At 44.9% G+C, this 14,650-nt stretch overlaps 1 protein-coding gene across 3 annotated transcripts in view; it reads right to left on the bottom strand.

Annotated features, from left to right (window-relative positions):
* INTS8 (integrator complex subunit 8) overlaps positions 1–10,816 on the bottom strand; it is a 75,193-nt gene extending 64,377 nt beyond the window's left edge. For 2 of the 3 annotated variants that reach the window (XR_007772614.1, XM_050940700.1), the window contains exons 1-4: positions 10,430–10,816; positions 3,850–4,024; positions 906–1,046; positions 242–313 (exon numbers count right to left, since the gene is read on the bottom strand). Coding sequence is in view for 2 of the 3 variants with exons in the window: in XM_050940700.1 (XP_050796657.1) it covers positions 242–313; positions 906–1,046; positions 3,850–4,024; positions 10,430–10,559 (518 nt within the window). In the remaining variant the exon portion in view is untranslated. The remainder of the gene's footprint in view (positions 1–241; positions 314–905; positions 1,047–3,849; positions 4,025–10,429) is intronic. The other variant, XM_050940699.1, reaches the window with a different exon arrangement.
* Between the last annotated feature and the right edge of the window lie 3,834 nt (positions 10,817–14,650).

The raw sequence follows: 14,650 nt of genomic DNA, 5'->3' as shown, positions 1-14,650 counted from the left end.
GTTCTGTCAGGCTACACAGATCACATAAATATATTTTTAAGCTTTATTCTGAATACATTCATTTTACATTTTTTCAAGAGTACATTAATTCCTAATTTTAATCTTCTATAGGCTATTAACGTGCCATAGCCTATAGAAGATTAAAATTCTTCATCGTCAAACTGAAAATTCAGGTTCTGAACTATATGACGCTCAATACATGTTATGTCAATAACATTCCGAAGAATATTTGCTGACTTACACACTTAACTGAGGTGGACCAGGTTTCACTTGTTTTACAGGAAAACTACTTTGGACAATGGTCCGAATGGCCCTATGGGGGGGGAAAAAGTGAAAACAAAAATTTAAGCACAGAATTGTTTGTTATTCACATTAACACGTGATATGCAGAGCACAATGCATGCTAAAAATACCCCTCAATTTAGAAAACCTGACAACTTGTACACATTCTCTGCATAGGGTATTTAAGACATATAATTCAGTAGCCAACACACTAAAAACATTTATGTTCAATATTCTGTTACATAACAGCATATTTTCTTTCTAAGGCCTCTTCAGACCCATCCACTTGTTGCACTCATCCAGGTGACTTCAAAACTATAAAAGAGCAGAACATTAACAATGCTATACATTTAGTTTGAGATTTATAGGGTCATGTTGAGTTTGCACACCTCTTATCTAAGTACAGAAAAGTAAACAGATTAAATTTAAACTGTTAGCAAGCTAAAACGTGTACTTTCGTGCATGCACGTACACCCACTCCCACCAACACTCATTAAGGACAGAAGTTGAACACTTCTCTGAACAGCCTAATTTAGAACCAATATTAAATTTAAATAGGATTAATTAACATTTCTTTCTGTATTTGACCTATGAAAATTGCTCGAAGGAGAGAGTTAGTTTACCATCTATTGTAGAGGAGTATAGCCATTGCAGTGGTTGGAGGTAAACTGGATAGGTCCACATCTACATGTTTAGTTCCTGGAGGAACTTTGCTAATGCATAGTAGTTCATTCAGCAACATATTCAGTACAGGAACAGACAAACTAAAACACAAGAAAAAGAGGATTGTACATTTCACATAGAAGTCTTACTTCTAGTATGTTGATAAGACAGAACTAGTCAGTGCAGGGCATATTACTTAAATTGATCCATAATTACCCAGGAAAGTAAGAGTAATTTGCTCCTCTATAATAGTGACTCCCACTCATGGATAAGTTCTTCCTCCCAAACCAGGGTCAGATCCTGCTTCCACAAAGTAAATGACAAAACTCTTACTGAGAGTAGGAGTGGACCCCTATAACAAGAAGCAACTATGTGCTACTTCTATTTGCCTCATATGAGTTGTGCACACTACCACACAATGGTTTAAGACTGGGGGCTAGAGTGGCACATACTCCATAATAAGTTTGAACACTAACACAGGTGATGGGCATTAGTACAATCACGGTCTTACTCTGATAAAACAGTATAGTTCCACTGAAAAGACAGGAAAGCCCCACTCTAGGATTCTGAAGTTCAGTGCTATGCAACTGAAAATACCGTGGTTACTAATTCAGATTTCTCTGTAAGAGAAGCATTTGAAGTTCAAGTAAATGACTGGCTTACGTACCCTAAGACTTCAGAAAAATACTACTACATAATACACAGTAACATTCGTGAGAGCCCCAAAGCAACCAATTCCACATGCACATTTAGTAACTACAGCTGGATTCTGAAACATTTGGATTTTTAGTCCTCAACAAATAACAGACTGATCTATATGTTGTCATGCTATACAATATTGAAAGTCATGCCAATTAATCTACTCTGAGTATGAGAGGTCCAAGAATCTTGTCTATCTGGGCAAAAATGGGACCCACGATTCACCTTGGATGAAGCTGTAATGCAGACTGGGATCAGAGTATGCCAGCGGTTCTCAAAGTTCATTGCACCATAACCCCATTCTGACAACAAAAATTACTATATGACCCCAGGATGGAAAACGGAAGCCTGAGTCTGCCCGAGCCCCACTGCCCCAGTGGTGGGGTTCGGGCTTCAGCATCAGGCCCCAGCAAGTCTAACGCCAGCCCTAGAGACCCATTAAAATGGGGTCATGACCCACTTTGGAGTCCTGACCCAATATGAGAAGCCCTGGAGAATGCCACTGAAATCTCTTTAAATGCAGCTGTGTAACCTAACATAGGCAGTTGAAACCCTAAGGTATGGGTCCTGATTACGAAGCCTTAGGACAATCAGACCCACAGTTATTCATGAATCAGTTAATAGGATGAGGGATCATATTTTAGTCTCTCCCTATTAGGGAGAAATTTTAAATTAAGACAGGACCAGTTCAGAGGGACAAAGTGAGTCTATGAAGTCCTGCATCAGCTCAAGATTGTGGGGCATTAAGGAGACAATTTTCAAAACTGGCCTCTATTTTTTGTGAATTTGAACTCTTGATAAATTGAGTGCAAAAAAACCACATGAATTAATTACAAACACAAAGGTGTGCCCGCAAAACTGGAGACCCAGTTTGAAAGTCAAGCCCATAGGAAAGCATTGATTGTTCATCAGTAAATTAAAAATACATTTTTGCAGTAAAAGTATTATAGCTCATATATTATTGTGGGTTTTGTATCTAATCATGACCATAAAGATTATGATTAAAGTGCTACATAAATGCAGAGACTTATAGGGGAGAACCTCATAGCACTTTTACAGATGTTAATTAAGCTTTACAACACTCCAGCAGTACAAATAAATACTATATCCCACAAATGAGGAAACTGAGTAACAGAAATTAAAAAAAGCTGGAAATTTAGAACCAAAGACACTAACTCATAGGCCCCTGCTCTGCTCCTTATACCACATTATCTGAAAATGTGGAATACACAAGGAAGCACAGCTTATAAAAATTCAAACATCAGAGTTTGCTGAGAAAGGAGAATAACTTGTTTATGAATACCCCATCCCACCCATATAAAAATTTGTTTGAAGGCAGTCATATGGTCCAATATGCTTATAAAGATAGCAAGCTTCTTTATGTCTTCATGAAAATTATGCTTTCTTTATACCACTTCAGAAAAATCAATTACTCCTACAAGACAGAAAATTAGGTGAATTTTTAGTTTTCTAATGAACCTACTTGAAACCAATGTTTGCTTTTTTTTGGCACCCAAGCTTTAAAATAAGCTTTGTAAAGCTTACAATCCAACATTAAACAAATGTAATAAACAGTGAGAAGGTGGAGAAGGACAAAGGTTACAACAATAAGAGCATACATTTACTTAGGTTAAGAATGTGAACATCTTATAAGGTTTGCTGTGTTTCTTTTTAAAATTACTATTATTGCTACTACTACTACTACTACTACTACTAATTCCCTTGTGGGAGTTGCAACATCCCTGTTTATGGCCTGGCTTCCTTACATCATCAAGAGCAGGGGATCGCAAACTCTTTTACTGGTGACCTCTTTCAGACAGCAAGCCTCTGAGTGCGACCGCTCCCCCAGTAAATTAAACACTTTTTAATATATTTAACACTATTATAAATGCTGGAGGCAAGCAAGATTTGGGGTGGAGGTTGACAGCTTGTGACCTCCCATATAATAAGCTCACAACCCCCTGAGAGGTCCCGACCCCCAGTTTGAGAACACCTAATCAAGAGTCTATTTTACCTACTTATAAACAGATGGAACTATCATAGTTGACTGAACTGTTAAATTCCTTCTCCTACTCCACGCCAAAAAGTTTCTTTTCAAATGTCTCAGTCGGAATACAGAATAGGATCCATTTCCAACTTGTTAAAAAACAGAACTTCGGCCACATTGTAATTTAACATTTTCAACCTGAAATGTATAAGCAATACCTTTTCTCTAGTATATCCAAATCCCACTTTAAGTGTGCAGCAACTTTAAGAGCAAGAAGTTTTAAAATACGGTTTCTCTTGTTATCAGGCGGAGGCTGGACCTGGTTCTGCTCATTCACTGATGGCTTAGAAGCCTGCTCTAAAAATTGGACAATCAACTGAACAGGTGGAGGATCTATAAACAGGAAAAAAACAAAAACGCCACACATTTTAAACTTCATTTTTAGGCACAGAAACAAAACGTCATATTGAAACAAAATTACAACCATGAATATTGAGCAGAAAATGTTCTTGGCATTTATACTAGCATCTTTCTTGCTTGACAGAGATTCTAACCTCAAAGAACATCATGAGTTTTTACACTGCATTTTGCCAGATTCTTAATAAAATAAACTTAGGTCAAATTATGATTTTATCATGGCACCCAAATATTTTTTGTTTTTATTTTCACTGTTGTACACTATTGTTACTAAATCTCAATCACCAACAACCATAAGAGAAAGCATTCCCATATTAAATGGGTCTTGAGCACATTAACTATTAGCTGAGAGTAAAGAATCTGGCAAATAGAAAGGTTAAAACCTGATTTTGAGCAGGGCTCAATGTAAGAAATTAACAATGGCCATACTGGGTTAGACCACTGGTCCATCGAGCCCAGTATCCTGTTTTCCGACAGTGGCCAATACCAAATAGTTTAAAGGGAATGAACAGAACAGGACAATTGTCAAGTGATCCGCCCCGTCATCCAGTCCCTGCTTCTGGTAGTCAGAGGCTTATGGACACCCAGAGCAAGTAGTTGCATCCCAGGGCATCTTGGCTAATAGCTACTGATGGACCTATCCCCCCATGAATTTATCTAGTTCTTTTTTGAACCAATTATAATTTTTGCCTTCACGACATCTCCTGGCAACAAGTTCCACAGGTTGGCTGTGTGTTGTATGAAGAAGTACTTCCTTTCGTTTGCTTTAAACCCACTGCCTATTCATTTCAATTTCTTAAAGGTCTTCAATAAAATGACTAATTGTTGTAGACTGACAATAATAGTTTAGAATAATAGTAACAATAAATGTTTCAGTCTTCTTCAGAGACCTCTCAGGATCTTTTCCAGTACAGCCTCACTGGAATTAACATCCCGAGAAAATAGACTTTTCCCTCATGGATAACTTCAAATTTGGTTGGAAATAATCTGTTTCCACTTCTGCTTTTCCACATGGTATTTAGAGGTATGCAATTTTGTTTTTTTTAGAATTGTCAATTAATTGCAGTTAAGGCATGCAATTAACACTTTTTTTAAAAAATGAGAGTTAATCGCAAACCTCTGGAGATGAGACTCCAGCAGCAGGGCAGGGAGGCAGACACCGGCTGGGTGAAGGGGGCCACTACCCATGGCATCATGCTCAAGGGGGCACAGCTGCATGTCGGGGCAGGGGCGCCCCTCCTTCTGCCACCCTGCTCCAGCCTCCTCTCCCTCAGCGGAGCCATCCTGGCCAAGCTGTTCTGAACAGGGAGCCTTCCTTCTGTCTGCTGCGCAGAGGAAATGCAAAGGGGCTGAAGTTAAGCTCACCCTTCTCCCTGACCCCAGGTCAACAGAAACCAGGTACACAAGTAGGGGTAGGAGGACATCCTATCTGTTGAGGATGGCTCAGGAATGAGCGCTGCTGGCTGAAAAAGAATTCGTGCTCCTGAGTACTTTGCTTAAAGAGACAGCACTTCCTGCACACACACACACCAAACCAAAAATATTAGCAAAAATATTTACATAAATGGTATTCTATTATTGTTTAACAATGCGATTAATCACAACTTTTTTAAATCTCTCAATTATTTTTTTTTAATTGTTTGACAGTCCTAATTCTGTGCTATACAGTTCAAGTCAGGGGAAAGCAGTATTGAACTGATCACTAATCTTTCCTACAGCTTTGACTGCTTTTAGTATTCAAAGATTAGAACTATTAACTTTTTCCTGTATTTTACAAAATACAGGTGAACACTGCTACCTTAGACATCAAAAATTGTGGATTAATACTAGGAGATCTAAATTAAAAATGTAGATTGGGCCTGTCATATTTAGTCTTTTGTGAAGATAATGGGACTTCAGCCATGGCCAGGGCCTTTGGTGCTACAAGAATACAAATAAATGACAGTTTCACTTTGTAATTTTAGTCAGATTCTCACTTGACTAAGGTAAAATTTTCATGGTTAATAACAGTATCTCAGAAGTCCTGATTCTAAACAGACAAGGCTACGCTTGCACAGTTCATTTAGAAAGGCATGCAACTTGATTTCTTGAAACTAAGATTGAGTTAAAAGAAATTTCAGGTACAAACCTGCCTAAATCCCTCTGACAATTTTTGTGGTTTTACAAAAAAAATGCTTGTTCTATTGCTGTGTGAAAGGACCAAACAAAAAGGAAAACTGTGAAATGAAGTATCGTTAAATGAAACATTAAACAAAAAAATAGAAAACCTTGTAATTTATGCTGTCTACACTGGCACTTTCGTTGCTACAACCTTTGTTGCTGAGGGGGTGTGAAAAAACATCCTCCTGAATGACAAACGTTTTAGTGACGAAGAGAGCCGACATGGACAGCACTTCGTTGGCGGGAACCACGCTTCCATCAATGAAGCTACCGCTCCTTGTGGGAGGTGGTTTTATTTTGGCACCAGGAGCTCTCTCTCCTAGTGATAAAGAGTGACCACACAGCACACTTTACAACGGCACAGCTGCAGCAGCACAGCTCCACCACTGTAAGGTGTGTTGTGCAGACATAGCTTTAGGTGTTAGAATATTGGGTAATAAATTTTAGAACTGCAGTTTTGGTTATTCTTTTAAAACTTTTTTCATTACCACAAGTCAGTTTGCATTGAAGATTTATTTTCTCAGTTATGCTCATTTATATGTTAATATTATTTAGTAACTGCATAAAACACCACAGCTGTGCACACTTCTTTAGATAGATATTTGCAGACTTAATGACTAACTCATGTGGACTGCAAAGGTCTTGATCCTTAATATATTTACTATGTGACACAGACCCTTCTTATTATGAGTTATCCCACTGTAGTCATTGGCAGTAAGCATTACATCCTGTAACATTTGCAAGATCTGTCCCTAAGGCCACATCCAGACTAGGTATTAAAATCGATTTTAGATACGCAACTTCAGCTACGGGAATAACGTAGCTGAAGTCGAATTTCTAAAATCGAGGTACTCACCCGTCTGGACGGCGCGGCATCGATGTCCGCGGCTCTCCGTGTCGATTCAGGAACTCCGTTCGGGTTGATGGAGTTCCGGAATCGATGTAAGCGCGCTCGGGGATCGATACATCGCGTCCAGACTAGACGCGATATATCGAGCCCCAAGCAATCGATTTTAACCCGCCGATGCTGCGGGTTAGTCTGGACGTGCGCATAGTGGTGAACGACAAACATATTGCTAGAGAAATACCATCAGGCAAGGGGGTGGACGGAAGGGCAGGGGAGAGATAGGACTGAATAAAAGGTGGTTATGTGGTAGGTAGGCTAAGGTTCACAATATGAATTTTTCTTACCACCATTTTCACTACCTGGGTTATCTGAGAGACTGCAGGACAGGGATTGGCAACCTTTGGCACGCAGCCGGTCAGGGAAATCCGCTGGCAGGCCGGGCCAGTTTGTTGACCTGCAGCCAATCGCAGCTCTCACTGGTCGCGGTTCACTGTTCCAGGCCAATGGAGACTGTGGGAAGCAGCGCGGGCCGAGGGATGTGCTGGCCGCCACTTCTCGCAGCCCGCATTGGCCTGGAACAGCGAACTGCAGCCAGTGGGAACTGTGATCGGCCGAACCTGTGGATGCTGCAGGTAAACAAACCGCCCCAGCCTGCCAGTGGATTTCCCTGACAGGCCATGTGCCAAAAGTTGCCAATCCCTGCTGTAGGAAAAGGTGGGCTTTAAGGAGGAATCTGACAAAGACAAATAGCACAGCACATGAAAGATATTCCTGATGTAAGAAAAGTAAAGTATGTAAGTGCTTGAGAAAGACAAATAAAAGAAGCATGGAGAAAAGCAATGAGCAGAAAACAGAGCCTGAATACAAGTGTAGTAGCAGGTGACCAACAAGATGTAAACAGAGGCAGTGCTATGGAAGGCTTTAAAACAGGCCTGCACAACTTGCAAAGTGGCGAGGGCCATATTACTCCAAAGAAAACAGCTGAGGGCCGAAACACCGCCCCCCCCCGTGACACCAAAACATCCCCCCCAAAACACACACCCCGCCCCAGCACCACCTGCCCTGTGGAAACAAACCCTCCTTCCCCAGTGCTGCTTTGTCGAAACAGCTGTCGGCTGAAGGGGCGGGTGGAAGGGGGGGGAAAACAGCGTGCACAGGGTGACCAGATCACAACAGTAAAATAGGGCCTGTCTCCTCCATCACACTCCTCTTCAACCCCCCAGGGGTCACTATATTACTGCACAGAGCAGTACCAAAAATTAAAATACTGAAAATGGATGCCCCTCTCCAGCTACCGACTTGCCTCCTCACCCCCCTTCCCAAGTATAAAGCCTTACCGCCACTGGCCCCCCAGCTCATCATCCACCCCCATGAAATAAGGGGTGGGGAAAAGAGGGATAGTTTGAAGAGATTTTCTGGAGCTATGAACTAAGCTGGGGAGGGGAAAGGGGCAGTGTGACAGGACTGGATGTCTGGATGTGACTGTCCAACACAAAAACACAGGGAGCCGGGGTGTGGGGAGGGCTGTGTGATAAGGGCCAGGAAGGGGGAAGGTCCCTGGCCCAGGGAAGGGGGCAGCAGTCGGGGCAGGGCAGGTGCAACCCACACGTCTTCCCCAGGGATTTCCTGGCTGCCCATAGACAATTCAACCCCCACTCGATCACTACGGAGGCCGCCCTGGGACCAACCAGCACAGTAGCAGCTCTGCCCCCAACTGAAGGGGGGGGTGGGGTGTCTCGGCCCAGTCCCTCCCCCCGAGCTGCGGCTCGAGCCCAGGCCGGGCATCCCTCCCCTCGCTCGGCACTTCCCGCCTCAGCAGGCCCCAGAAGTGACATGCCAAGGGAGAGGGGGGGAGAGTGGGAGACGGAGACACGTGTGGTTCTGGCTGTCAGGTTGGTTGGAGTGCAGCATGTGCGGGGCTGTGAGGTCCCCCCCAGGTAGGGGGTGAACCCAGCAGCCCCACCCAGCTGCTTGCCTGCGGGCTGCACAGTGAGCCCACACAGGCCACATGTTGTGCAGGTCTGCTTTAAAATGCAAGGATGAAAAATATGATTTTGTGTGTGACAGCATATTACAGTGATGTCTTCAGAGCAGCAATATTTTAATAAATAACAAAAGAACATAATACTTTTTTCAGGTTTCAGCAAATATAAACCGTGTCCAAAACTATTTTCTACCTATACAGCATACGCAGCTAGTCTTATGAGGTCAACTGCTACCTCTGGAAGTATTTTATGTCCTTTTGCCTCCTGCAGCTGAGCTCATGCCAACCATTGGGTCATAAGACTGCCACTGATTGTGATTCAACTGGATAGGCAATCCTATATCCTGAAAGCCTTGCTGGCAGTCATCCCAAAATTGATCTAGGATCAACACACTGTCTCCTCCTAAACATGCCTTATAACAGGCAGTCTTCTTGCAGTACTTTACCCTTATTTATCATTTGTTCAATACTTTGAACATGTCTGGCACTTTACAAAACTAAACTAGTAGCAGGGACTGTGTCAAACACTTACAGTGTAAATACAGACAAAATGAGACGTCGGACAAAATGAGACATCGGACAACATAGGAAAGGGATGGAAAGACAAAGGTTACAAACGCACTTGCGGTGGTTAGTTCATGCACTTTCACACTGAGATGAAGGGATGGACAGGCTTGAGAGAATGAGGCAGGCTGTAAAAAGGAAGCCAAGAAATGGTGGAGGCTGGATGCAGTCATAGGAGCAACAGAACGTAAGAACGGCCATACTAGGTCAGACCAATGGTCCACATAGCCCAGCATCCTCTCTTTGACCGTGGCCAGTGCCTGGTGAACAGAACAGGGCAATTATCAAGTGATCCATCTCCTGTTGTCAAGTCCCAGGTTCTGGCAGTCAGAGGCTAGGGACACCTGGACATGCCATTCATGGACCTAACCCTGAACTTAGCCAACTCTTTTTTGAGCCCAGTTACAGCTTTGGCCTTCACAACATCCCCTGGCCCGGGCTCCACGGGTGGACTCTGCATTATGGGAAACGCTTCCTTGTGTTTCTTGTAAACTCACCACCTATAAATTTCTGGCTCCTTAACATACAAGTCTAGCGGTTCAAACATGACGCCAGACCATCAGCCTGGAGAGCGAAGCCAGCCGAGTAGCTAAGTTCAGAGGCCCTGAGCCTGAGGCCGGACCAGCCACCTCGTCGCCTTTCTCTAGGCGGCGCGTCACAGCTGGGCACGAGCCGCAGCTCGCTCGCTCCCACGCGCCGCTGGTCCCTCGCAGCGAGTCGGGGGCGGGCCCGCGAGCCCAACGGCCGCCGCCGTCACTGCACGTGAGGCACCGAGCGTAGGCCGCCCGGCCTCAGACCGACCCCGCAGCGCCCGCAAGGCACTAACCAGGGCAGGGCTTCTTCAGGTGCGTCTCCAGCAGCGCCTCCTCCAGCAGGAACTCGAACCAGGAGGTCTGCGGCGGGGTGCAAGGCCGGCTGGAAGTGGCCGCTTCCCGGTCAGCGGCTTCGGCGCTCATAGCGGTAGCTCGGCTCTGCTCTGCCCCGCGGCGGCTCGCTGAGCCCCAGCACCGCTCGGCGAGTAGGTACTGCGGGGGGGGGGGGCGAACTCCCCCGTTCGTGGTCTCCGCTCGGCGAGTAGGTACTGCGGGGGGGCGAACTCCCCCGTTCGTGGTCTCCGCTCGGCGAGTAGGTACTGCGGGGGGGGGGCGAACTCCCCCGTTCGTGGTGTCCCCTTTGCCCTCAGCGACCCCGGGCCACACCCATCAGGCTCCCGAATCCCTCACTGGCTGCCCCCCCACGGCCGAAGGAGCCCCACGCCCCAAGATGGCCGCCGCGGAGGGGGGAGGCTCCGCCCCATTCAGCCTTTGTGGCCACTCAGAGAGCGGTTGGGCCTCGGCCGTTGGCTCCGTCCCCGTTAGGGCGGGTCTACACTACAGCAGAGGTCCCCTCTCTGAGATCGATCCACCGGCGATCGATTTAGCGTTCCTGTCACGTTATTCTTCCACCAGTCGCTTTCGAGCCCTCGGGCTTGGGTGGGAGAACAGAGGCAGGGCCGTAGGTCAGCAACCAGAAACTGCAAATGCAGAGGGCGCGTGTATTAGCATAGCAAAGGAGCTGGGGCACTGGGTAATGAATGGCATTGGAAATGTCAGTGCAGCTGAGAGCAAGCAGCTCTCCAGCTAGTTCACCTTACCTACAGCCCTGCTTTTGTGAGCGCTTGGCAGAAAGGCAGCAGTAGGGTGCAGAGGGTGACTCTGTCAAAGCATATGGACAATAAGCCAAACGTATTTATTACGTGTAGTACATTAGTACTATTCGCCCGCTAAAAGCAGGGTGCCATTTTGGGGCTAGGTACATAGCCTGAACTCTGTAAGCTCTTGCAGAAGAGGCTATTTAAATAAACAAAACAAAGAGTGGGAGAGGAAATGGGAGGTGAGACAACTGGCTCAAAGTCACACAGCAGGGTAGTGACAGACCAGCGAATAGAACCCTGCTCTCCTAAAGCCTCATCTAGTGCCTTATGCACCACGCCATGGTAAGACCATTTTTTAGGACTTTACCCTCTCTGTTTCCTATAATGAGCAGCCACACAATTTCAGAAGCATTATTTTAATCTGAGCATTTTACTTTCTGTATCAAAAGATTTTATTAATATGTGGAGATACACCTAGCTCAGAGAACTGGAAGGGACCCCACAAGGTTATTGAGTCCAGCCCCCTGCCTTCACTAGCAGGACCAAGTACCAATTTTGCCCCAGATCCCTAAGTAGCCCCCTCAAGGATTAGCTTGCTAAAACCAGGGTGGTATGTATGGTCAATGCTCAAACCACTGAACTATCCTGAATTGGTGCTTGATGCTAATGTAAAACTATTCACTGTTCCTCTCACTCATCGGTCAGACCTCAAGAATGTGGATGCAAAGGAGGAAGCTTTTCATGGGCCATAGTGATGTTTATAAAATCAAATGCACTTTTCCATTCCATAACCTCCAGCTTTGTTTGTACCAGATGAGTGGAGCAGTTCAAATTGATTTAAAAAATTGATCTAGCCAAATCCATGCAAACTCCTAACGTAAGGGCATTGAAACTGTTATGACCTTTGCTTATATTAATTTAGCAGTACATTATTATTTCCTCATCTAAAAAATTTACCCTTTGTAACACTTTTAAACATTAAAGAATTATGGAACCTTTCACAGGAGTGAAATGTTAGCTCCCAGGACCTGGCAATATTCCAATATTTTCAGTGGTAGGTACCGTTGCCAACTTCTAATTGAAGAAAACTAAACATCCTTGCCCTGTCCCGCTTACTCCCTTCCCTCCATCCCCTCTCTCCATCGCTCAGTCTCCCCCACCCTCTCACTTGCTCATTTTCACTAGGTAGGGATTTAGGGTGCGGGCTCTGGCTGGGGGTGCAGACTCCTGGGTGGGGCCAGGGATGAGGGGTTTGGGGTGTAGGAAGGGGCTGTGGGCTGGGGCAAAGGGATTCAGGGTTGGGGTGCAGGAGGGGGTTCAGAGTTAGGGCAGGGGGTTGGGGCACAAAAGGGGGCTTGGGGTGCAGGCTCTGGGCGATGCTGACCTCAGGCGGCTCCTGGGAAGCAGTGGTATGTCCCTGCGACTCCTAGGCAGAGGGGTGACCAGAGAGCTCCACACACTGCCTGCAGGTGATTCCGCTGCAGCTCCCATTGGCTGCAGTTCCATTGGCCCATGGAAGCTGTGGAGCCAGCACTAGGGTGGCGTCTGCAAGTGGGGGCAGCACGCTGAGCCCCCCTAGCCACTCCTCTGCCTATGAGCCAGAGGGGCATGCTGGCCGCTTCCCAGGTGCTGTGCAGAGGCAGGCATGGAGCGTGCCTGCCCAGCTGGCACTACAGCCAATAGAACTTTTAGCAGCACGGTCAGCTGTGCTGACCAGAGCCACCAGGATCCCTTTTCAAGCAGGCATTCTGTTAAGGTTGCCAGCAGGCTGTTTTTTAGGAGGTGAGCAAGTCCTATCTTATCAAGTTCTCATGTCATTTATATAGAAATATGTAAATACCTCATATTAAAGAATGCTAGAGTTGCAAAGTCTTAATTAGGAAATGCCAGAATTAAGGTTTCCCCTGCAAATTTAATTAGGGCCCTTGTGCATATATATTATTCTACAGTCTAATGACATGGTTGCATACCATTGTTTCCCTTATGATCCCTTATTCAATATCCAGGATGAATGGTGCTTGTTGAATGAATTTGGGTTATACAGTTGTCATAAACAGATAGTCAAGGGTTAATGTCTCTTTTACCTGTAAAGGGTTAAGAAGCTCAGTAAACCTGGCTGACACCTGACCAGAGGACCAATAGGGGGACAAGATACTTTCAAATCTTGGTGGAAGGAAGTCTTTGTGCTCTTTGTTTTGAGTGTTGTTCGCTCTTGGGACTAACAGGGACCAGACCTATATCCAGGCTCTCCAAATCTTTGTGAATCAGTCTTTCATGTTTCAAAATTGTAATAGCCAGGCAAGGTGGATTAAACTGATGTTTGTTTTTCTTAACTTGTGAATGTTTCTTTTTGCTGGATGGATTTTTACCTCTGTTTGCTGTAACTTTGAATCTAAGGCTGGGGGGCGGGTCCCTCTGGTCTATATGAATCTGAGTACCCTGTAAAGCGTTTTCCATCCTGATTTTACAGAGATAATTTTTACCTTTTCTTTCTTTAATTAAAAGCTTTCTTTTTAAGAATCTGATTGATTTTCCTTGTTTTAAGATCCAAGGGGATTGGGTCTGAACTCACCAGGGATTGGGGGTAGGGAGAAGGAGCGGGGATGGTTAATTCCTCCTTGTTTTAAGATCCAAGGAGTTTCAATCTGTGTTCACCAGGGAATTGGTGAAGCCTCTCAAGGCAGCCCAGGGAGGGGAAAGTTGGGGGTGGGAGGGAACAGGGAGTGTGCCAGACACTGAATTTCTGCCTGGTGGCAGCATACCAGATCTAAGCTTAATTACTAGCTTAGAAGTGTTCATGCAGGTCCCCACATTTGCACTCTAAAGTTCAAAGTGGGGAAAGAAACCTTGACAACAGTGAAGAAGTGTTGTCTACTCTATAGGATCCCTACTTCATTCGTTGCAGAAGATGGAAGTGTGTAGTGAATGAGTGAGAGGTTGCAGGAAGAGAAAAGATGGTCTCATAGTTAAGATAGAGAACAGGATTCTATCCCTGCCTCTGCCACAGAGTTCCTCTGTGATGCTGGGAAAGTTGCTAAACCAAAATTTTCACACAGATAGCCATAAACTGTGTATTCATTTTCTGGATGCCCAGTGAGAGGCTCGGGGACTGGATTTGCAAGAACTGAGTACTAACACCTGCAGTTGAAGTCAATTGAAGCTGAGCTTCAAACATACAAAGTGCTATATACTACTACTCTGAGAAACCAGGCCCAGATGTCTCACATTTAGCAAAACACGGATCCTGCAGGGGGGCAAAATGTAATGAGACCTCTTACTAATCACACAAGGAATCAGTGTTAAGGTTCCTAAGTAGCCTGAGCTGTAAATTCCTGATCTTGCCACTTTAAGCTCTTGTAAAATAGATTTTGTATGCAATTTCTTATGGTTTTTTTTAAATCCATTATTTTCAGC

The sequence above is a fragment of the Gopherus flavomarginatus genome, chromosome 2 (genome assembly GCF_025201925.1).
Source record: "Gopherus flavomarginatus isolate rGopFla2 chromosome 2, rGopFla2.mat.asm, whole genome shotgun sequence".
NCBI lineage: Eukaryota > Metazoa > Chordata > Testudines > Testudinidae > Gopherus > Gopherus flavomarginatus.
Note: the sequence above shows the minus strand (reverse complement) of the source record. Positions and strands in the feature narration are given on the sequence as shown.